Source organism: Sarcophilus harrisii, chromosome 1 (genome assembly GCF_902635505.1).
Source record: "Sarcophilus harrisii chromosome 1, mSarHar1.11, whole genome shotgun sequence".
In the NCBI taxonomy this organism is placed as follows: Eukaryota; Metazoa; Chordata; class Mammalia; order Dasyuromorphia; family Dasyuridae; genus Sarcophilus; species Sarcophilus harrisii.
In genome coordinates, this window is record NC_045426.1 from 58,490,538 (window position 1) to 58,510,266 (window position 19,729).

General features: G+C 38.2%; 1 protein-coding gene across 1 annotated transcript in view; it reads left to right on the top strand.

Moving 5' to 3' along the window:
• The first annotated feature begins 1,022 nt into the window (after positions 1 to 1,022).
• KBTBD12 (kelch repeat and BTB domain containing 12) overlaps positions 1,023 to 19,729 on the top strand; it is an 84,865-nt gene continuing 66,158 nt past the window's right edge. The window contains exons 1-2 of the mRNA XM_003762486.3: positions 1,023 to 1,128; positions 15,848 to 17,027. Of these exons, the coding sequence (XP_003762534.2) occupies positions 15,946 to 17,027 (1,082 nt within the window). The 5' untranslated portion in view covers positions 1,023 to 1,128; positions 15,848 to 15,945. The remainder of the gene's footprint in view (positions 1,129 to 15,847; positions 17,028 to 19,729) is intronic.

Here is a 19,729-nt window from a genome sequence, read left to right on the forward strand (position 1 = left end):
AGCTCTTTCAAGGTGGGGCTGTCTCATGAAAATGGGGAAAATCTATGTATTGCTTTCTCCTAGATAGAACTTGAACTTTTTGAGGGCAATGGCTATTTCATGAATTCATATATAGGAATGTGTATATTTGTCCCTATTGCTTTGCCTCCAGGTCCTCCTTCCCAACTACTGGACAAAGGTCAATCTCCAGCTCCACTAAATATTTAGAAAGTGTATGAATGAGGGCCGCCTGTATCCTGGATGAATAGGAAGAAATTGTATCCTTAGCCCAACTAGGTGCTTAAATAAATACTGAATGAGGGAAGAGTGTATCCTTAGTCCTACTGAGTGTTTAAGAAACAAATGAATAAGAAAAAAATTGTATCCTTAGACGAAATTGGTGCTTATATAAATGCATGAATGAAGGGAGATTGTAGACTCCTCCCTATTGGGTGCTTAATAAATGGGCGATTGAGAAGAAACTGTATCTCCAGCCCTACTAGATACTTAATAAATGGGCGAATGAGAAGAAACTGTATCTCCAGCCCTACTAGATACTTAATAAATGGGCGAATGAAAAGAAACTGCATCTCTAGCCCTACTAGACACTTAATAAAAGCGGGGATGAGGTGAGACGATTCCCGGCCCTACTAAGTGTTTAATAAATGAAGAGAATTGTTTCTCCAGCCCCATTAAGTGTTCAATAAATGGATGAATTAAAAAAACAAAAAACTGCATCCTCAGCCCTATGAGGTGCTTAAGGAGACTGGGAACATACTTGCCTCTGCGTATACAATCAGGCCGAAGGGGAGGGAGGATTTGAACTTGGCGTTTGGCTGTTCCAGAGACCTCCACCTTCTGAAAGCAATCAGTCTCTCTCCCAGTCCTTCACTCAGGCGCCAAGCCCCACACACACCACAGCCCCCGGGGCGCCGCTGCTGCCATAACCATCTCGTCCTCCCCTCCCCCACACCCGTTCCTCCCCCCCCTCCCCCCAATTCTCCGGCAGCCAGCTCTTCATTCTCTTCCCCTCCCCCCTTCTATTTATATCGCTGCCGGCCGCGGGGAGGCCCATATTGGGCAGTGTGAGTGTTTGGGGATAAGTGTGTCAGGCGGGGCTCCTGCAGCTGCCCCTGCGCCCCCAGCCCGGTGAGCGCCCACCCGGGGCCGCGCCCAACTCCCGGGAAGGTAGAGAAGGGAGGGAGGGGGGGAGGGACAAGGTCCTGGAGAGTGGTGGGGGTGGGGAGTGGGGTGCATCGGGAATGGGGCGGGAGGCGGGGAGAGGGAATGCGGGGCCCACTGGACCTTAGAGCCCTACTCACCGTCTGGTGCAACCTGCTCCCTCTGCCCAGAAGTACATTGAGCCCCTGAGAGGGGAAGGGGTTGGCCCGATGTCAGTCATATAGCCAAGTTCATGGTGCGATGGGGGACTCCAGCCCACTTCTACCTCCAGAGCCCTTTTCTTTTGCCTCACCAAGTTGCCAACAGTTTGTTAGGCACCAGTAACTAAAATAAGTCAGTTACTCATTTAGGAAAGGTATTTACTCATGTCTTGGAATAATAGTAACAATAATAACAACAACTCATATTTATAGAGGGCACTGGGGTTTGCAAAACACTTCAGTGAATGAAATCTGTTATTACTTATAATGTGCTAAGGAGCTCACACTAACTGGAAGAAGTGTCTCAAATACCTTAGTGTTAGAATGGTTTTAAAAGCTTAAAATTTTTCCAAAAGACACTTGAATACTTTATATTAAAGAAAACTTGGTTGTAGGCAAATGGAAGGGCCTGGAAGTCCTAAGGGGGCAGGTAGGGAGTGTGATGATGACAATGATGGGATGTACATAAAATACAGGAAGTGTGTGTGTGTGTGTGTGTGTGTGTGTGTGTGTGTGTGTGTGTGTGTGTTCCCAGGATAATGGTGAGAAGGAAAAATACTTTAGGTATAGTGGGTGGTGCTTCCTGTGCAGAGGCAGGAAACGGATGTCTGACATTGGGAATAATGAGGCTACTTTGTCTGGAGCATATAACATATGAGTGAATAATATGTAATCACAATGAAAAGAGAAGCTAGAACAAGACTGTGAAGATTTCAAAATGCTAAACCAAGGAATTTCCATTTTATCCTAAAGGCAATGGAAAAACCATTGAAGCTTCTTCAACAGGGAGAGAACATGGTCAGACTTGTGCTTAAGAACAAAAATTTGAATTTATTTTTTTTTAATTTTAACCCATTTGTCTAAAGTTTTGAGCTCCAAATTCTATTCCTTCTTCTTTCCTTTTCCTTAGATGGTAATCAATCATATATTAAGATTATGCATGTGCAATTATGTAAAAACATTTCCAATATTAATCAATTTGTACAAGACTCAAATAAAAGAAAAAGAAAAAAAGAAAGAAAATGAAAAATAGCATGTTCACGCTGTATTCAATCAATTTCAGTTCTTTCTCTGGAGGCAGCTAGTATGCTTCATCATTAGTCCTTTGGGATTGTCTTAGATCATTTATTGATGAGAATAGCTAAGTTATTCACAGTTAAAAACATCAATTTGACACTGTTAGGTCAATGTATTGAAGAAGAAAAAACTGGATTCAAGGAAGTTGGTTAAGAGGATGTCACAGTCCAGGCAAGATGTGATGAGGACCTGAACTAGGCTGTTTATGTTGTAATTGAGACAGAATGGTATAAGGCAGGAAGAGGTATAATCTACAAGAACTGGAAACTCATCAGAGTTAGAGAACAAATGAGAGGATGACTCAAGGGCCTGAACATGAGTGACTGGAAAAATAATATTACCCTCAACAGATTTAGGGATGTTAGCAGGAAAGAGGAGTTTAAGAAGAAAGATAATTGGTTCTATTTTAGAAATGTTGAGTTTGAGATGCCTGTGGAACAAGTAGGTGAAGATATCTAGCAAGCAGTCCGAGACTGAATGTTACCACTGAGGAGAGAGATGAGGGTTGTATATGTAGATTTGTATCATCTGCACAAAGATGATCATTGAATCCATAGGATCGCCAAGAAAGAAGGTGAAGATTAAGAAAAGAAGATAGCCTGCTATCTGAGGGATACCCACACATACCCGCACATAGGAGATGTAATAATCCTTCAAAGGACAGTAAGGAAGCATCAGTTTAAAAGGTAGGAAGAGAAGTGTGATACAAGAATATTATAAATACCTTGGGAGGAGAAGAGAAGGTCAACACTGCCATGTACCCCAGTTGTGTCATGAGAGATAAGGATTAAGAAGAAATCGCTGGGTTTTGTGGTAAGTTGATCTTTGGTGACTCAGAGCAGTTTTCATGAAATGGTAGTGACAAGCATGATTGTAAGGAGTTAAGACAGAAAGTGAAGGCAAAAAATGTTGACTTTTTCTGGGAGCCAGACTGAAAGAGAGGAATTCCTGAGTTCTAGTCCCACATCACTAGTCACCTATCAGATATTTTAAATTGATGTCCCATAATCATTCCAAACCCAGTAAGTCCACAGCAAACCTTCAAATTCAGTTTTTTGGACTACCCTTCAACCAGGAGGGAGGAAATTGCTGTAGCAGTCACCCAGCTTTGAAAACTTGTCATTTCCAACTTCCTATTCCTACTCAACCTGCACATTCAATCAGTTGTCAATTCTTGTCATTTCTAACTCTCAAACATCTCTCAAATACATCCTCTTTTATCCATTCATTCTTTTTCAGTATATAATTATCTCTGGTATGGACTCTTGCAATTGACCCATAGTTCATCTCCTTGCCCTATGTCTTTTTCCTAACCCATCCTTCACCAAACCACTAAAGTGACTTTTCTAAAACACAGGATTTACTTTGTCACTCTGCCTGCCCAAGTCAATAAACTCTGGTGGCTTCCTCTGATATCAAATATAAATTTCCTCTGATTGGCATTTACAACATGACTCTATACTACCTTTCTAATCTTCTTACATACTACTGTCTCCTCTGTCCACTCTATGGTCCAACTGTACTGGCTACTCTCATCTCCATGCCTTTTCAGAGCTGAAATTTTCTTCCTCATCAATTTCCCCTACTAAGGCTAAAATTCCATAGCCTCCATGCAAACTCTGCTTTTTTCCAGAGTTAGTACATATTATTCTTCTTCACACAGTCTCCTATGTGTGTTTCATATGTGCTTTATGTATACATGTCTCCATCTTAGAATTTAAGTTCCTTGAAGACAGGAATTGATTTACTGAAAGAGAGGTGAGCTTCACCAGGGAAAGACAAGGTATTCTGTTTGGGGGCAATGAAAGCACTAGTTGCTAAGAAAACTAGAAAAAGCTTGATGTGGAAGATATCACTAGTTCTAAATTGTGAAAGGGACTAAGAAGAGACCCTGATGTTGGAAAAGATTGAAGGCAGAAGAAAAAGGGAACAGCAGATGATGAAATGCAGGGGTCCTCAAATTTTTTAAATAGGGGGCCAGTTCACTGTCCTCAGACTGTTGGAAGGCCGGATTATAATAAAAACAAAAACTTTGTTTTGTGGGCCTTTAAATAAAGAAATATCATAGCCCTGGGTGAGGGGGATAATCGTCCTCAGCTGCCGCATCTGGCCCCATCTGCACTGGCCATGTAATGTGAAAAAAGGAAACATATGTGATAAATGTTGTGGGCGTAGATAGGATAAGATTTGGCAACTGATTGGACATGTGGGTTAAGAAAAAAGGAGGAACTAGGGATGATGTTGAACCTGGGTGACCAGAAGGATGATAGTATCATTGCCATTAATAGAGTAGTATGAGGGGGAAGATGATAAGTTCTATTTTGGATCTGTTGCATTTGACATGAGAATGGGATAGCTAACTAGTAAACAGTTGAAGATGGGGGACTGGAGCTCAGAAGTAAAATTAGAACCGGTATCACCTGGTAAAGATGATAACAAAGAAAACTAATAAAATTACCAAAAGAATGAGTATAAGGAGAGAAGAAAAGATCCAGTACAGAACTTTAGGTATACTCATGGTGGGTTTGAATCAGTGGATAGAAAATCTATATATGGAGTTTCCAACACTGATAAAAGGTTGTTCCCCTCCCCTCCTAAATATATACACACATATGTGTGTGTGCGCACACACACACACACACATACACACACACATGACACTGTGCTAGGTAGCAAGGGATATCAAAGAAAAACAGGTTCTACTTTTCAGGAAGTTACAATCTAAAGAAGGAAAAAACAAATAACAGATATAAAGGGGAGTGAGAGAAGGCCAAGGAAAGAGTGGTCTGGGAGTCAGATAATCTGAGTTCCAGAGTGGGTGCTGGCATTGAGTAAGTGTGCACTCTCCTAGCTTCATTTCATTATGTATAAGGTGGAGATAATAATATCAGTTTTCAACAGGTTGCTGTAAGGATCAGATGAGTTATAATGCACCCGAGAGTACTGGGGAAAGTACTCTCACAAAATGCATCCATAAAAATGCAAAATATTGTGGTAATAATATTAGTGTAAAGTTAGGTAATTGGGCTTGAAGAATGAAGGTTCATTATCATTATTATTATTAAACCCTCTTAAGTCTGATTGCTAACCACATCATGTAACTGAAACTTGCATTTCCATTTACTAATGATTTCTTAATTAACTAAATCTAATGTCCATTTTCTCAACGTTTATCCTTCATCTCTTTGCACCATTCAACACTTCCCCTAGAGACGCTCCTCTCTGAGATTTCATAACAGTGGACTCAATTCTCCTTCCTGTCTAACTGCTTCTTCTCAGACTCCTTTGCTCTTCCTCATTATCATATTCACTAAGCATGGCTGTCCCTCAAAGTTCTGTCCTGTATGTTCCTCTCTTTCTATTCTGTACTCTTTATTTATTGATTGAATTAGCTTTGGTAGACTCAATTATCATCTTTATGCAGATTCTCAGATCTTTATACTGAGCCCCAGTTTCTCTTCTGAGTTATATTTAATAGTATTTTGTTCCTCCCCATTACTTGTCAAGAAAAATTTTAGCATTTATTTTTACAAAGTTTTGAGTTCCAAATTTTTCTCCTTCCCTTCTTATGATGATAGTTTGATATAATTTGTACATGTGCTATCATGTAAAACATATTTCCATATTAATAACAGTTGTGAAAGAAGAAATAGATCAAAGGGGGGGAACCATGAAAAAGAATAAAGTAAATGAAAAACATGCGCTTTAATTTGTATTCAGAATCCATTCGTTCTTTTTCTGGTTATGAATAGTATTTTCTTTTGTGAGTCCTTTGTACTTTTTTTGGTCATTATATTTCTAGAAAGAGCTCAGTCATTCATAGTTGATCATCACACAATGTTGCTAATACTATTTTTCCTGGTTCCACTCATTTCAATTTGCATCAGTTCATACAAGTTGTTCCAGATTTTGCTGAAATCTGCTTGTTATTTCTTATTGTACAATGATATTCCATTACATTCATATCCTACCGCTTGTTCAGCCATTCCTCAAGTGATGGGCATCCCCTCAATTTCCAATACTTTATCACTATTCTTTTTTCCATTTTTTATTATCTGAGCTCATTTTTAAGAATACTTCTTAGACATCTTGAACTAGATTCTCATTGTCATTTCAAATTCAACATGTTATATAAAAAATCATTATCTTTTCCCCAAACCTTGCCCACTCCCCAACTTTGCTAGTTTTGTTTGAAAGCACTATCATCCTCCCAATGACCAAGGGCCGCAACCTTGGTGTCTGTCATTCTCAGTTCCTCCTCTTGGTTCCCCAAGCTTCCATCAAGATTTAGCTCATAACCTACCTTCTGCCAGAGGTCTTTTCCAGTTCTCTTTCTCATTGCCTCCCAACTGGTCGTGCTCTCCTTCCTCTCAATCACTCTCCTATCTATCCTGTATATTTCTTGTATCTACTGAGTTATTTACATGCTGGTTCCTCCATTAGAATGTACACTCATCTGCAAAGTCTGTTTGCCTTACTTTCTATTTCTAATGCTTAGCACAGTACCTGACATATAGTAAGCTTTTAATAAATGTCTGTTGACCAATTGTCTCTCATGCCTGTCAGCCATTTTCTTCCTATCTTCTTTCTTGGAATTTTCAGCTTTCCTTGAAGTTCAGATTAACTACTTCCTGCTATAAGGAGCCTCTCCTAATTTCCAGCTGCTAGAAGGGGAAGCTAAGTGATGCCATAGTGAATAGATCACCAGAGAGTGAAATCAGGAAAATTCATGTTCCAGAGTTCAAATCTGGCCTCTGATATTTACTAGCCGTGTGACCCTGGGCAAGTCATTTAACCCTAATTGCCTCAGTTTCCTCATCTATAAAATGAACTGAGAAAGAAATGGCAAACCACTTCAGTACCTTTGCCAGGAAACCCCAAATGGGGTTATAAAAAATAAGACATGACTAAACAACAATAGCTGCTAGAGCTTCCCCTGCCTTATCCAAATTGCTTTATATTATTTCCCTTTTATATACAGGGTGTTCCAAAAATCTTAGTGGAGTTTTAAGCTTTTAACAACTTAAAACTGGAGCTAAGGACATCCTGTATTATGCATCCACTTATGTTTGCATGTGTTGTCCTCCCCACATAAGATCCTTGAGGACAGAGATTGAATCATTTCTATTTTTTTATCCTCAATATCAACAAAATAAAGTGTCAACCCATACTATGTGTATAATTAGGGGGAGGGAAAGGGAATGAACAAGTGTTTATTAAGCACTTATTATGTTCCAGGCACTGTGTTAAGCACTTTACAAATATTTCATTTGAGAATCACAACAACCCTAGGAGATATTATTATCCCTATTTTACATATAAGGACATTGAGGCCAACAGAACTTAAATCAGTTGCTGAGGATTATACAACTCAGGCTTTTCTGACTCCAGGCCCAGTGCACTATTCACTATACCACCTACAATACTGAGACAGGAAAGCAGCTAATTGTAGCACTGACTGTGACTTTCATATATGCTAAAGGCGAACCTAATCCTACAAATGGCGAAACTAAAAGAATAAACAAAAGCTTGTCCTGCAGCCTTGAATTTGAGAAGACAATAGGATGGCAATATTGATTAAAAATATAACTAAGCTGTTGAAAACTTTGAATTCCCAGGTAATCTCAATATGGCTGTATATGAATGCCCTGTACTCTAAACCATTACCAGTTGCTTAGCTATGGCCATCTTAGAACCATAAAGACCCTTACTGCAAACAGTGATTTTGTGCTACTAACCAATGTCACTCTAACATCCTCCATTAAAGCCCAACTCAAATAATGGGTTACTCAGACTTCTCCAAGGCTGTGTCAAGCAAGCTTGCTAGGACCTACCAATTATTGGCTACAAGTCCAGGGATGACTGTGGGTCTGATTTCAAAGAGCCAATCCAACTAAATTGGAACTACCATTGCCTTTAAGATAATCAATATTTCAGCCTCATCTACTCTGACGATTATCTACAATCATCGAAGAATTGTGGTCCTGAAACAGCAAAGACAATGACCAAGTCAATGACATTTCAAAGTACTGAAGTAACTCAACTATATTATGAATAAAGGGAAATTAATGGCTACTTTCAAAGGAAAAGTTAAGTTTGGTGTCAATGGACAAATAGATCCACTGTCCTACAAAACAATAATGGAGGCTCTAGGTTGATGACTGGGGCAGAGCTGAAGTTAATTGGAACAAGGTAAAGACAGAAGTTCTGTAGACAGTTTACACATACTTACCTTGACCACTTCTCCTTTCCTCATTAATGAGATGTATTGGCATTTTTTATATAGCCAAATCCAAATAAGTGGGAATAATGAATCCCCTGAAATGGTCAATTGTATTTGAATTCACACTATTTTAAGTTAGACTTATGTAAAATATGGTAATTTGTTCCAATCCAGTGAATATGCATTGCACATGCAAATAACTTCAGGGAAGCTTAGCTTATAGTCAGTCAACTAGCATTTATGAAAAGTATCTACTACATAAAAGGCACTGAGTATTGGGAATACAAAAAAAAAAAAGGGGGGCAAAAAACAAAAAGACAAAGACCCTACTATCCAAGAGTTCAGTCTAATAGTGAAGATAACATGTAAACAAACATGTATTAATGACGTATATAGGACAAATGGGGGAGAGGGAGTAACTGAAAGTGGAGAAAGATTGGAAAAGGTTCCTTGCAGAAGGTAGGATTTTAGCTGAAAAGAAAGCCAGGGAAGCTAGGAGGTTGAGATGAGGAGGAAAAGGGTTCTAGAAATGGGACCAGCCAGTGAAAAGGCTTATAGACAGGAGACAAAATGTGGATCAAAATACAGTATTTTCACTTTTTGTTTTGTTTGTTTTTTCTTTCTTGTGTTTTTTCCCCTTTGGATCTGATTCCCTTGTAAAACATGACAAATATGGAAATCTATTTAAAAGGACTGTTTCCCATATCAAATTACTTCCTCTCTTGGGAAGAAGGGAGGTAAAGAAGGGAGGGAGAAAAACTTAAAACACAGATTCTTACAAAAATGAATGTTGAAAATTATCTTTACATGTATTTGGAAATACATTTAATTAAATTACATTAGATTACATAAATTAAATTAATTAAAATACATTGGGGGGGGGGAGAGAGAATCAGGAGATGAAGGGTCCTATGGAATAGCCAGGAGGCCAGTGTCATTGGATCAAAGAGTATGTTTTGGGCAAAAAGGTGTAAGAAAACTGAGAATATATGAAGGCCTTTAAAACCAGAGGGTTTTATATTTGATCTTGGAAATCATAGGGAAGTTCTAAAGTTTATTGAATGGGGATATGAGGCAATATTGACAGAATGTTAGGAAGATCAATTTAACAGCTGAGTGGAGGATGCTTAGAGTGGGCTGAGACTTGAGGCAAGAACAATCAGCAACCATTGCAATGACTCAAGTGAGAGATGATGAGGTCCTACACCAGGATGCTAGTGGTACCAGAACAGAGAAGGGGGCATTTGAACAGGTATTGAGGGTAGAAATGAAAGGATTTGACAAGTTGAATATATATCAGGAAGAGTTGAAAATGATACCTACGTTTTTGAGCCTGAGCAACTCAGTATACTGAACAGCAACAGGTAAATTAGGAAGGAGGAAAGTTTGGGGGGAAAGATTATGAGTTCAGTTTTTGATATGTCTAAAATTCTTCTGGAACATCTAGTTTGAGATGCATAGCAGGTCATTGGAGTTGCAAAACTAGAGTTCAGAATAGAGATCAGGGCTAGACAAGTAGACCTGAGAGTCATCTGCATAAAGGGGATATTTGAAAATCATATTATGGAGCAGTGCTTGGCTATAGACTAACAAATCAGAAAGACATAATTCTAGACCAAGCTCTTTTTATAGATAAGAAAAGTGAGGTCTCCAAGGATGTATACAAAGTCTCATGTTTAAAGCCAAGTCAGGACTAAAATCCATGTCTCCTTATCACTAGATAAATTATTCATAAATTATAGAGGTACTTTGCTTTAAGATTGAAAATTTCTTTTTAAAAATGTATATTACAATGTGGAAATATGTTTTTATGATTGCATACATATAACCTATTTCAGATTGCTTACTATATCAGGGAGGAAGAAAGGGGAGGAAGGAGGAAAAGAATTTGGACTCAAAATTTAAAAATATATATATATTTAAAATTGTTTTTACATTAAGTGAGGGGTTAAAAATATTATTTTTTTAAAATGTATAGTATGTAGGTCAGACATGAGAGGCAGCATACCATTATGGGTAGGAAGATAGCCTGAGAGTTAAGAAGACCTAGATTTGAATTCTGCCTTTGACATATACTGGCCATATGATGCCAGGTAGGTCACTTAAATCCTCAATGATCCAAGTTACTCAGGGACACAAAATTGCAAAACAATTGTTGATCTCATTGATAAAGGGAGTTTCTTCAACAGTTTCCCTATAAAAATTAACTCCCAGGTCCACATAAAAAATAGAATTCAAAAAAGTTAGAATTCCCAAAGCTTTTAATTATATTTGTAGCATTAATCTGGCTTTTAATTTAGGAAGTAAGGGCATATTATACATGCAGTCATTATTATTATATGGAAAGCTTTGTACCATTAAAAATAAGTTTAGAGCTTGAGTAAGAATTATAAAAATAAACTATTTGAAAAGCAAAACATCAGCATTGGAAATAAATCAACAATTTTGCTCCAATTTGAAGTACATTCATTGGAAATTTGTAATTGAATCCATTTATCAAAACTAAAAATGAAAATAGTGAACGTTGATGTAAGCAACATTTTGAATTTCTGGTGACACTGCAAGCAATTAGATTTCATTCTTTTGATTTATGTTTAACTTTGCAATTTACATTTTTACTTATTTTCTGTTATTAACTGTATTATTAACATGAATACCCAAGTTTAGTCCTCCATAAATTGGAGCAGAAAATGACTGTCATTGAAGGTAGTTATCTAGCTGTATGTTGCTGATAAAAGGAGTAACTCCCTTTCTGTCCTTATCAAAAGGAAAATTCTCCAGCTGTTATTTATTTGTGCTTTGTCTATACTTTAAAATAGTGTGTAAATATGCACATTTTAAAAACTACCCAGGTATACACAGAATATAACCAGAAATATAGAGAATGTACCTCTGTACTAGGATGCCCAGGGATTTATAAAGTTGGAAGCATCATTAGTGATCACCTAGTCCCATGTGTTCTAACTCAAACTATATTTTTTTTAGTTAAATATCCAAGTTCTCAGTAGAGGAATGCTGAGCAATTGTCAAGGGTCCAGGGACTAAGAATCTCAGAGAAGGAAAAAGCTAGAAGAGAGAGATTCTGGGAGAAAACAATTTTTTAAAAGTAAGCACTTTTTAAACAACGTATAATTTGTTATATAATATATTAAAAGTATTCAGATTTACTGTGGAGAAATGCTTAGATATCAGCTGAAAGAGGGGGAACTCAAGTCTAGGTCAAACTCCCTATTTTACAGATGAGAAAAATGAGGCCTCTAGAAATGAAGTGACTTGGACAGGCTCGTATGGTCAGTGCAGACCCCGAGATAGAATCGAGGTCTTGATCGCTAGTCCATTGTCCTTCCACTACATCTTGATTGCCACTCAATTTTTTTTTTTTTTTGATGAGGCAATTGACTTTCTCAAGGTCACATAGCTAGTAAGTGTTAAGTATCTAAGGCTGGATTTGAACTCATGTTCTCCTGACTCCAGAACTGGTACTCTATCCACTGCACCATTTAGCCACTCAGCTTTTGCCAGTCAAATAGAATACTGATTAATAGTATTTATTTAGTCTCTACTATGAGCAAGGCGCTGCCAGATGCATTTTAAAACCTGTGAGTGTTTGGACTAGAGACCTTGTTGATAAGAATTTCCAATAACAAATCACTGAGTTCCATAAATTTGTAATAAAGCCGGAAAGCTTTTAAGAATGGAAACCTTTGGGGATATGCATACAAATGTTTGACCGTTTCAAAAAAAAGCAACCACTGACATTTCTGCACAGTGGGAGAAGCAATTATTTCTGTTTTGAAAGTTAGTTTTATTGGAATAAATGTTTCGGCTTTTGGGGGACATCCAAGTACACAATTTACTTTAAGATGGTTTATATAGAACATATTTGCCAAAATAAAGACAAGTATAATATGCATGTGTGTATATATGAGTGAGTGAGTTAGTGAGTCAATGAGTGAGTGAGGAGATTGGATTCAATTTCCTCATCCATCTGAGGATCCTAAAAGCCAGCAAATCCCCCTCAGAATGAACCAGACTCTCTCTCATCTGGACCCTAAAGGAAACTGCTTTTGGATCACAATACAACAGTGGAAACACATTTCAGACCATGATATATTTCATATATGTATTTTTAATTATAAGTGCATATATAAATCTGTGTTCATTGTATGTATACATGTGGACATATATGTATAGACATGTATTGTGAAGCCATATGTATGTGTATAGATACTCATGTATGCATAAATTACATTTCAGGCAACTAAGCGACATTGTGGATGGAGTGTTCAACCTGAAGTAAGGAAAACTCACCTTCCAGAGTTCAAATCCAGCCTCAGACTCTTCTTAGTTGTATGATCCTGGGCAAGTCCCTTAGCCTGGTTTGCTGCATTTCCACATCTGTAAAATGGGCTGGAAAAGGAAATGGCAAAGAACTCTAATATCTTTGCAAAAAAAAATAAATAACCCAAATTGGGTCACAAAGTCAGACATGACAGAAATGATTTATTGTTGTTCAGTCATGTCTGACTCTGTGTATATATGTATGCATAAATACACCCATACATATACATGCATGTGTACATACACACATACAAATATATGGTGTATATATATATGTGTGTGTGCGTATATATATATATATATATATATATATATATATAGTCTACTGTTAGCTTCAAGGGATACAAGCCACACCAACAGCATCCTGTCTTGAAGAACTTACATGGGGGGGTGCATTTCAAACAGGAGGGCATAGCCTCTGCAAAGGGATGAATGTGGGAGATGAAGCTGAATTCAGGGAACAGAAAAAGGCCAGCTTGGTCTGAATGTGGAACCGTGGTTTGTAGCATTCTAGGGCCGTGTATGAAATGAGCTGAAATGAGCCTCAGAAACTATCCAGCCCAACCTCTTTCAGAGGAAATGGAGATCTGGGGAAATTAAGGAATTTGCTCACAGTCACACACATGATAAGCAGCAAAAAAATGAACCAAAATCCTCTAACCTGAGTCAATAATCAAGCCAGAACTCAAGGGCATTCAATGCCAAACTGAAGAAGTAATGTTTTGTGCCAGCGGTAATGAGGAATCACTAAATAATTATGAGCTAGGGGAATGATATTGTGAGATAGGCCCTTTAGGGAAGTTCTTTTGGCATTTGTATGGAAGATGAGTTGGAGCTGGAAGAAACAGAACATCCAGTGAGACTGCTTCCTCACTGTACAGATGAGGTGTCCATGGGGAAGGAAGGGAATGGATTCAAGAGGTGTTGTGGTGGTAGAATTCACAAGACTTGGCAAGTTCAGGAAAATAGGAGAGAGGAGGGAGATGAGGCAGAATGAAAAGTTGTGGATGACTCCACAAGAATGAACAACCTGAAAGACGGGAAAAGTAGTGATACCCTCAACAGAAATAGGAAAATTAAGAAGGGTGGGTTTAGGGGAAATAAAAATGAAGTCTGTTTTTTGGACGTGTTAAGATTGAGATGCTTTCAAGGATGTGGGCTTCAAGATGTCTAAGAGAACTACCAATAATTCTCCTACATAAGGAGAGGAGAGGGCTGAATATCAAAATCTGTGAGTTATCTGCATAAAGATAATAATTGAATCCATAGGAATAGATGAGATCACCAAAAAGAGTGGAGGGAGAAGAGGTTCCAAGAGAGATTATGTAGAATCCCCTAATGTGAGAGGGCAAGCTGAGGATGATGATACAGCACAAGATCAGCCAGATGGGTCAGAAAAAAAAGATACAGAGTTAAAAACAGATAGAAAGAAAATCAGAGGGTAATTAAAAAAAAAAAAACAAGAGAGAGAGAGGAGAGTGGAGAGAAAGAAAGAGACACACAGAGAGATGGGGAAAGGAAGGGGGAGAGAGAGAGAGAGAGAGAGAGAGAGAGAATGATGCTGACTTGCTATATGATCCTGGGCAAGTTACTTAACCCTATTTGCTTCAGTTCCTCATTTGTAAAATGTCCTGGAGAAGGAAATGGCAAAATACTCCAGTATCTCTGCCAAGAAAACCCAAATGGGGTCCATGAAGAGTTAGACTCAAATGAAATGACTGAACAACATCATACATAAGAAATGGTGAAGCTTTTTTTTTTTTTTTTTTTTGGTCAACAGGGCTGGAATATGCAAATGAAGTGATATTTATTTTAGCCAATTCTATAATATAAGTAATATGTTATCACTTCATCATAATTCCAGTTGTAAACATTTGCAAATTGTAAATATTCACTTTGAGAACTAGCAGAAAGCATCTGAGTTCTCTGAAGTTGATATGGAATTGTGTGCAAATATGATTGTGGCCTAAGAGAGTTAGCAAATTACCAAAGCACCTAGTCCAACATAACTGTTAATGAAAAGAGATCATTCAAATTCTGTACAGGTAGAGGAGCCACAAATTGCATCTCCAAGTGTTGGGGTTTATAGTAAGTCTCAGAGGAACAGCATTGGTAATTAATTCCTTTTATCAGGTAGAAAAGATGGGATTTAGAATGTACATGTATTTTACACCCTAGATTAAAAGCTATAATGAAAAACAGATGAGTAATAAAAAAAGCTTAACTAAAAATCAGGTGATTTGAGTTCTAATTCTTACTTTGCCATTAACCAATTCAGTGCCATAAGCATTTGCTGTTGAGGTTGTCATTTAAGTCATGTCTGACTCTTCATGACCCCATTTGGGTTTTTTTTTGTTTTTTGTTTTTTGTTTTTTTTTTTAGCAAAGATACTGTAGGGGTTTGGCATTTCCTTTTCCAGCTCATTTTGCAATTGAGGAAACTGAAGCAAACACTTCAAGTGACTTGCCCAGGATCACACAGCTAGTAAATGTCTGAGGCTGGATTTGAACTCAGGTCTTCTTTACTCCAGATCAGATGCTTTATCTACTACCGGCACCTAACTGCCCCTAATCTGAACACGGTCTCTAAAGCATTCTGTGAGTCTGTATTAAACAAATAGAAAATTACAATTCATTAGCTTAAAGCATCAGAATCCATAATGAAACAAAACATGACAAACTAAATATGTTCATTTAGGGATAAAACTATTCCTCATAGATCAGAATAAATAGTCCTTATTTGTAACTTGCCCTTGGAATCTTTTATGATAATTAGATTTGATATTAACATTCAGTTATGAAAGATTTTTTTCTTATAAGAAAACTGTGCTTTTTCTTCTCTCTAGGAATTCTTTGTGGCATCTTTGCTGCTTTGTGAGCAATTAAGCATGCAAATAGCCCCTCAGAAATCAAACTGAATTCGAAGAAGACTCTCCTTAAAAGTATGGCATGTATCATGGAGAGCAAGATTGTGGGAAAGGAAAAACAGCAACATAGCTTGACCTTACTGAGCAAAATTAAGAGCATGAAAGAATTAGCAGAAATGATAGATGTAGTGCTTATCGCAGAAGGGGAGAAATTTCCCTGCCATCGTCTAATTTTGGCAGCCTTTAGTCCCTACTTCAAAGCCATGTTCACCTGTGGTTTGCTTGAATGTGCTCAGAGGGAAGTCATCCTCTATGATATCACAGCAGAGAGTGTATCTGTAATATTAAACTATATGTACAACGTGGACTTGGACCTCAATAATGCCAATGTACAGACTGTAGCTGTTGCTGCTTACTTTATGCAAATGGATGATGTCTTCAACATGTGCCAGAAATATATGATGGACCACATGGATGCCTCTAATTGTGTAGGAATCTATTATTTCGCCAAACACATCGGGGCAGAAGATTTATCTGATCAAGCCAAGAAATATTTATATCAGCACTTTGCCGAGGCAAGTCTACATGAAGAAATTTTAGAAATTGATGTGGATCAATTGATGGGACTTATTAAATCAGATGATCTCAATATTTCCCGAGAGGAGAGCATTCTAGACTTGGTTTTGAGATGGGTAAACCATAACCGAGAATTGCGTCTAGAGTCCCTTGTTGAACTTTTGAAACAAGTCAGACTGGGACTTGTGAATCCTTCTTTTTTAAGAGAAGCATTGAAGAGGAACACAGTGCTTCTTTGTAACTCAGATTGCATCGATCTCATTCAGGGTGCCTTAGATGCCATCAAGAAATCCAAACAGCAATGTCTAAATCTCCGATACGGAATGGAGACCACCAGTCTTCTGCTTTGTATCGGCAACAATTCCACAGGGATCAGATCGAGGCACAGCAACTATGGAGATGCCAGTTTTTGCTATGCCCCTACAACACAGAAGACTTACTTCATCTCCTCCCCGAAGTATGGAGAAGGCTTGGGAACTGTATGTACTGGAGTCGTTATGGAAAACAACAACATTGTTGTGGCAGGTGAAGCCAGTGCCTCTAAATTATCTAGACAAAAGAGCAAGAACGTAGAGATCTATCGGTGAGTACCTGAAGGTGAAATCCTTACAATTTGCAGATTTGTTAAAAATCATCATTTATTAGAATAGATCACTTTGGACATAACCAAAATGTGGTTCATAGATTTCTTAGCTTCCAGGCATATGCTGCCATAAGATTTAACCCATAACATTAGTCTTTTATAAATTTGATTTTCCTTTTTAACTAAAACTGATTGTTTCTAAGGGCAGTTAGAAAGACCTGAATTCAAATCTAGCCTCTGATACTTCCTAGCTGTGAGATCCTGGGCAAATTATTTATTATCTGTATACTTCAGTTCCCTCATCTGTAAAATGGAGATATTAAAGCATTTGTCTCCCAGAGTTGTTTATGGATCAAAGGACATAATAATTGGAAAGTGCTTACAAGAGTGTCCAATACATAATAAGCAATAAATAAAATATTGGCTACTATTATATGAAAGTGCTTAGAATCGTGCCTGGAACATAGTAAATGTTAGCTATTATTATTATTTAGTATAGTCTTTTATACTCATGAAAAGAAAAACTACTGCCAACAATGCAGATAGCAGTTCCAGTGACTTCAGCTGCAGCCAATAATTTCATCGTTACATGGTAGTGATCCTCTCCGAGGTAAGCTAGACTGACTTCAGCTCACAGTTCATCCACATGAAAGTCATTGAAGTCTTTTTTTCAGATTTTAGGCTGTGATTCTGGCACAGTGTTTGAGAATCCAGAATCCTCTCCACACCTCAGGCAAGCGTTGGTGTAGTACTTTGTGGACAGATCAGCATGGCTCAATGTAAGCTTCATTGACCAGAGAGCATAGCTTCACTTTTATCCTAGATTACCATGCTAGCTAATTTTCATTTTGCATTTTTGGTTGGTAGTTCTTTGTTTTTCTGATATTAATTTTTAAAAATCTGAACTTAAAAGAGTGGCAAAAACCAGAATAACATTTTCCAGCCAAGAGGTTGATGTGTCAGTCAGATGAAGAATGACATACATATTTACTGAGATCTTCCTGGCACAGAACTTAAAATCATTTAGGTGATAAAACATAAACACTCTATGAGATAGACACACAAAAAGAGACAGAGACAGAGACAAAGAGATAGAAAAAAAAGAGACAGAGACAGAGAGACAGAAACAAAGAGAGAAGAGATTGGAAGAACTAAAAGGAGAATTAGAAGATGACCTACTTTGAAGCACAGGAACCATCAGCTTGGGCATCTCTCTCTCTCTCTCTTCTCTCTCTCTCTCCCCTTTCTCCTCTCTCTTTCTCCCCTTTCTTCTCTCTCTCTCTCCTCTCTCTCTCTCTCTCTCTCTCTCTCTCTCTCTCTCTCTCTCTCCCCCTGCCTTCTTCTCTCTCCCCCTCCCCTCCCTCTCAATCTCTCTCTGTGTGTGTCTATATGTGTGTTTCTCTTTTTGTCTCTGTCTCTCTCTCTTTTTCTCTCTTTCTCTCTCCCCTTTCTTCCCCCATCTCTGTGTATGTATCTCTATCTCTTTCTGTCTTTCTTTATCTCTCCCCTTCCTCTTCCTTCCCTCTTCTTCCTTCCCCTGTCTCTTTGTCTTTGTCTTTGTCTCTATTTCTTCCCTCTTTCTCCCCTCTCTCTCCTTCATTCCCCCTCTCTATCTCTATGTCTCTCTTTATATCTTTTTATTTCTCTCTCTGGCTCTCTATCTCTCTGTGTCTTTTTCTATCTCTTCCTTTCCTTTCCCTTCTCTTTCTTACCCCCCTTGTCTCTGTCTCTGTCTCTCCCTCTCACCTCTCTCCTCTCTCTGTCTCTCCCCTCTTTTTCCCCTTTCCTTCCTTCTCTCCTTTTCTGTCTCTCTCTCTTTCTCTTTCTCTGTCTCTATATCTCCTTTCTTTCTCCCCTCTTTATCCTTTCTTCCCTCCTCTCTATCTCTTTGTATCTCTGTGTATCTCTTTCTATCTCTTACCCCCCTCTCCCCTCTCCTTCCTTCCTCTCCATCTATCACTCTCTATCCCTCTCTCCTCTCTTCATCTCTGTCTTCTCTATCTCCCTCCTTCCTTTTCCGTCTCTATCTCTATCTCTGTTTCTTTCTCTGTCTCTCTGCCCATTTGTCTCTCTGTCTCTATCTCTCTGTGTCTCTTTCTATCTTTTCCCTCTCTCTCCCTTCTCCTTCCTTCCCCCCTTTCTTGTCTCTCTCTCCCTCTTCTCTCTCTCTCTTTCTCTCCTCTCTGTCTCTCTTTCTCTGTCTCAAGCTCTATGTGTGTCTCTATTTCATATTTCTCCTCTTCCTCTTTCTCTCCCCCTTTGTCCTGCCTTTCAATGGCACAATATCCTCCTAAGCCAAGCCTAGCATCCCATATCCTGCCTTTCAGTATTATTTACAGAGGTCCTCAGCTGGATGTTTATAAGTATTCTTTATGTTTGCAAAGTGCTTTAAAGCTTTTGCAACCATTATCCCTTTTGATTGGTCTTTGTGAAATAGGCTGGGCAGGACAGATATAACAATTGCTACTTTACATGTTAAAAAACAAAACATAAAAAAGCTAACCTAATGATAATAATTAGGGATAACAATAATAGCATTTACACAGGCTTTATAAGGTTAGCAAAGGTCTTATCTACGTTAGCTCATTTGGGGTTTATAATATCCCTGTGACATAGGTGCTATAGATATTTTTAATCCCATTTTATGACTGAGGAAGCTGAGACTCAGAGAAGTTGACTGATTTGCCCATGATCACATAGTT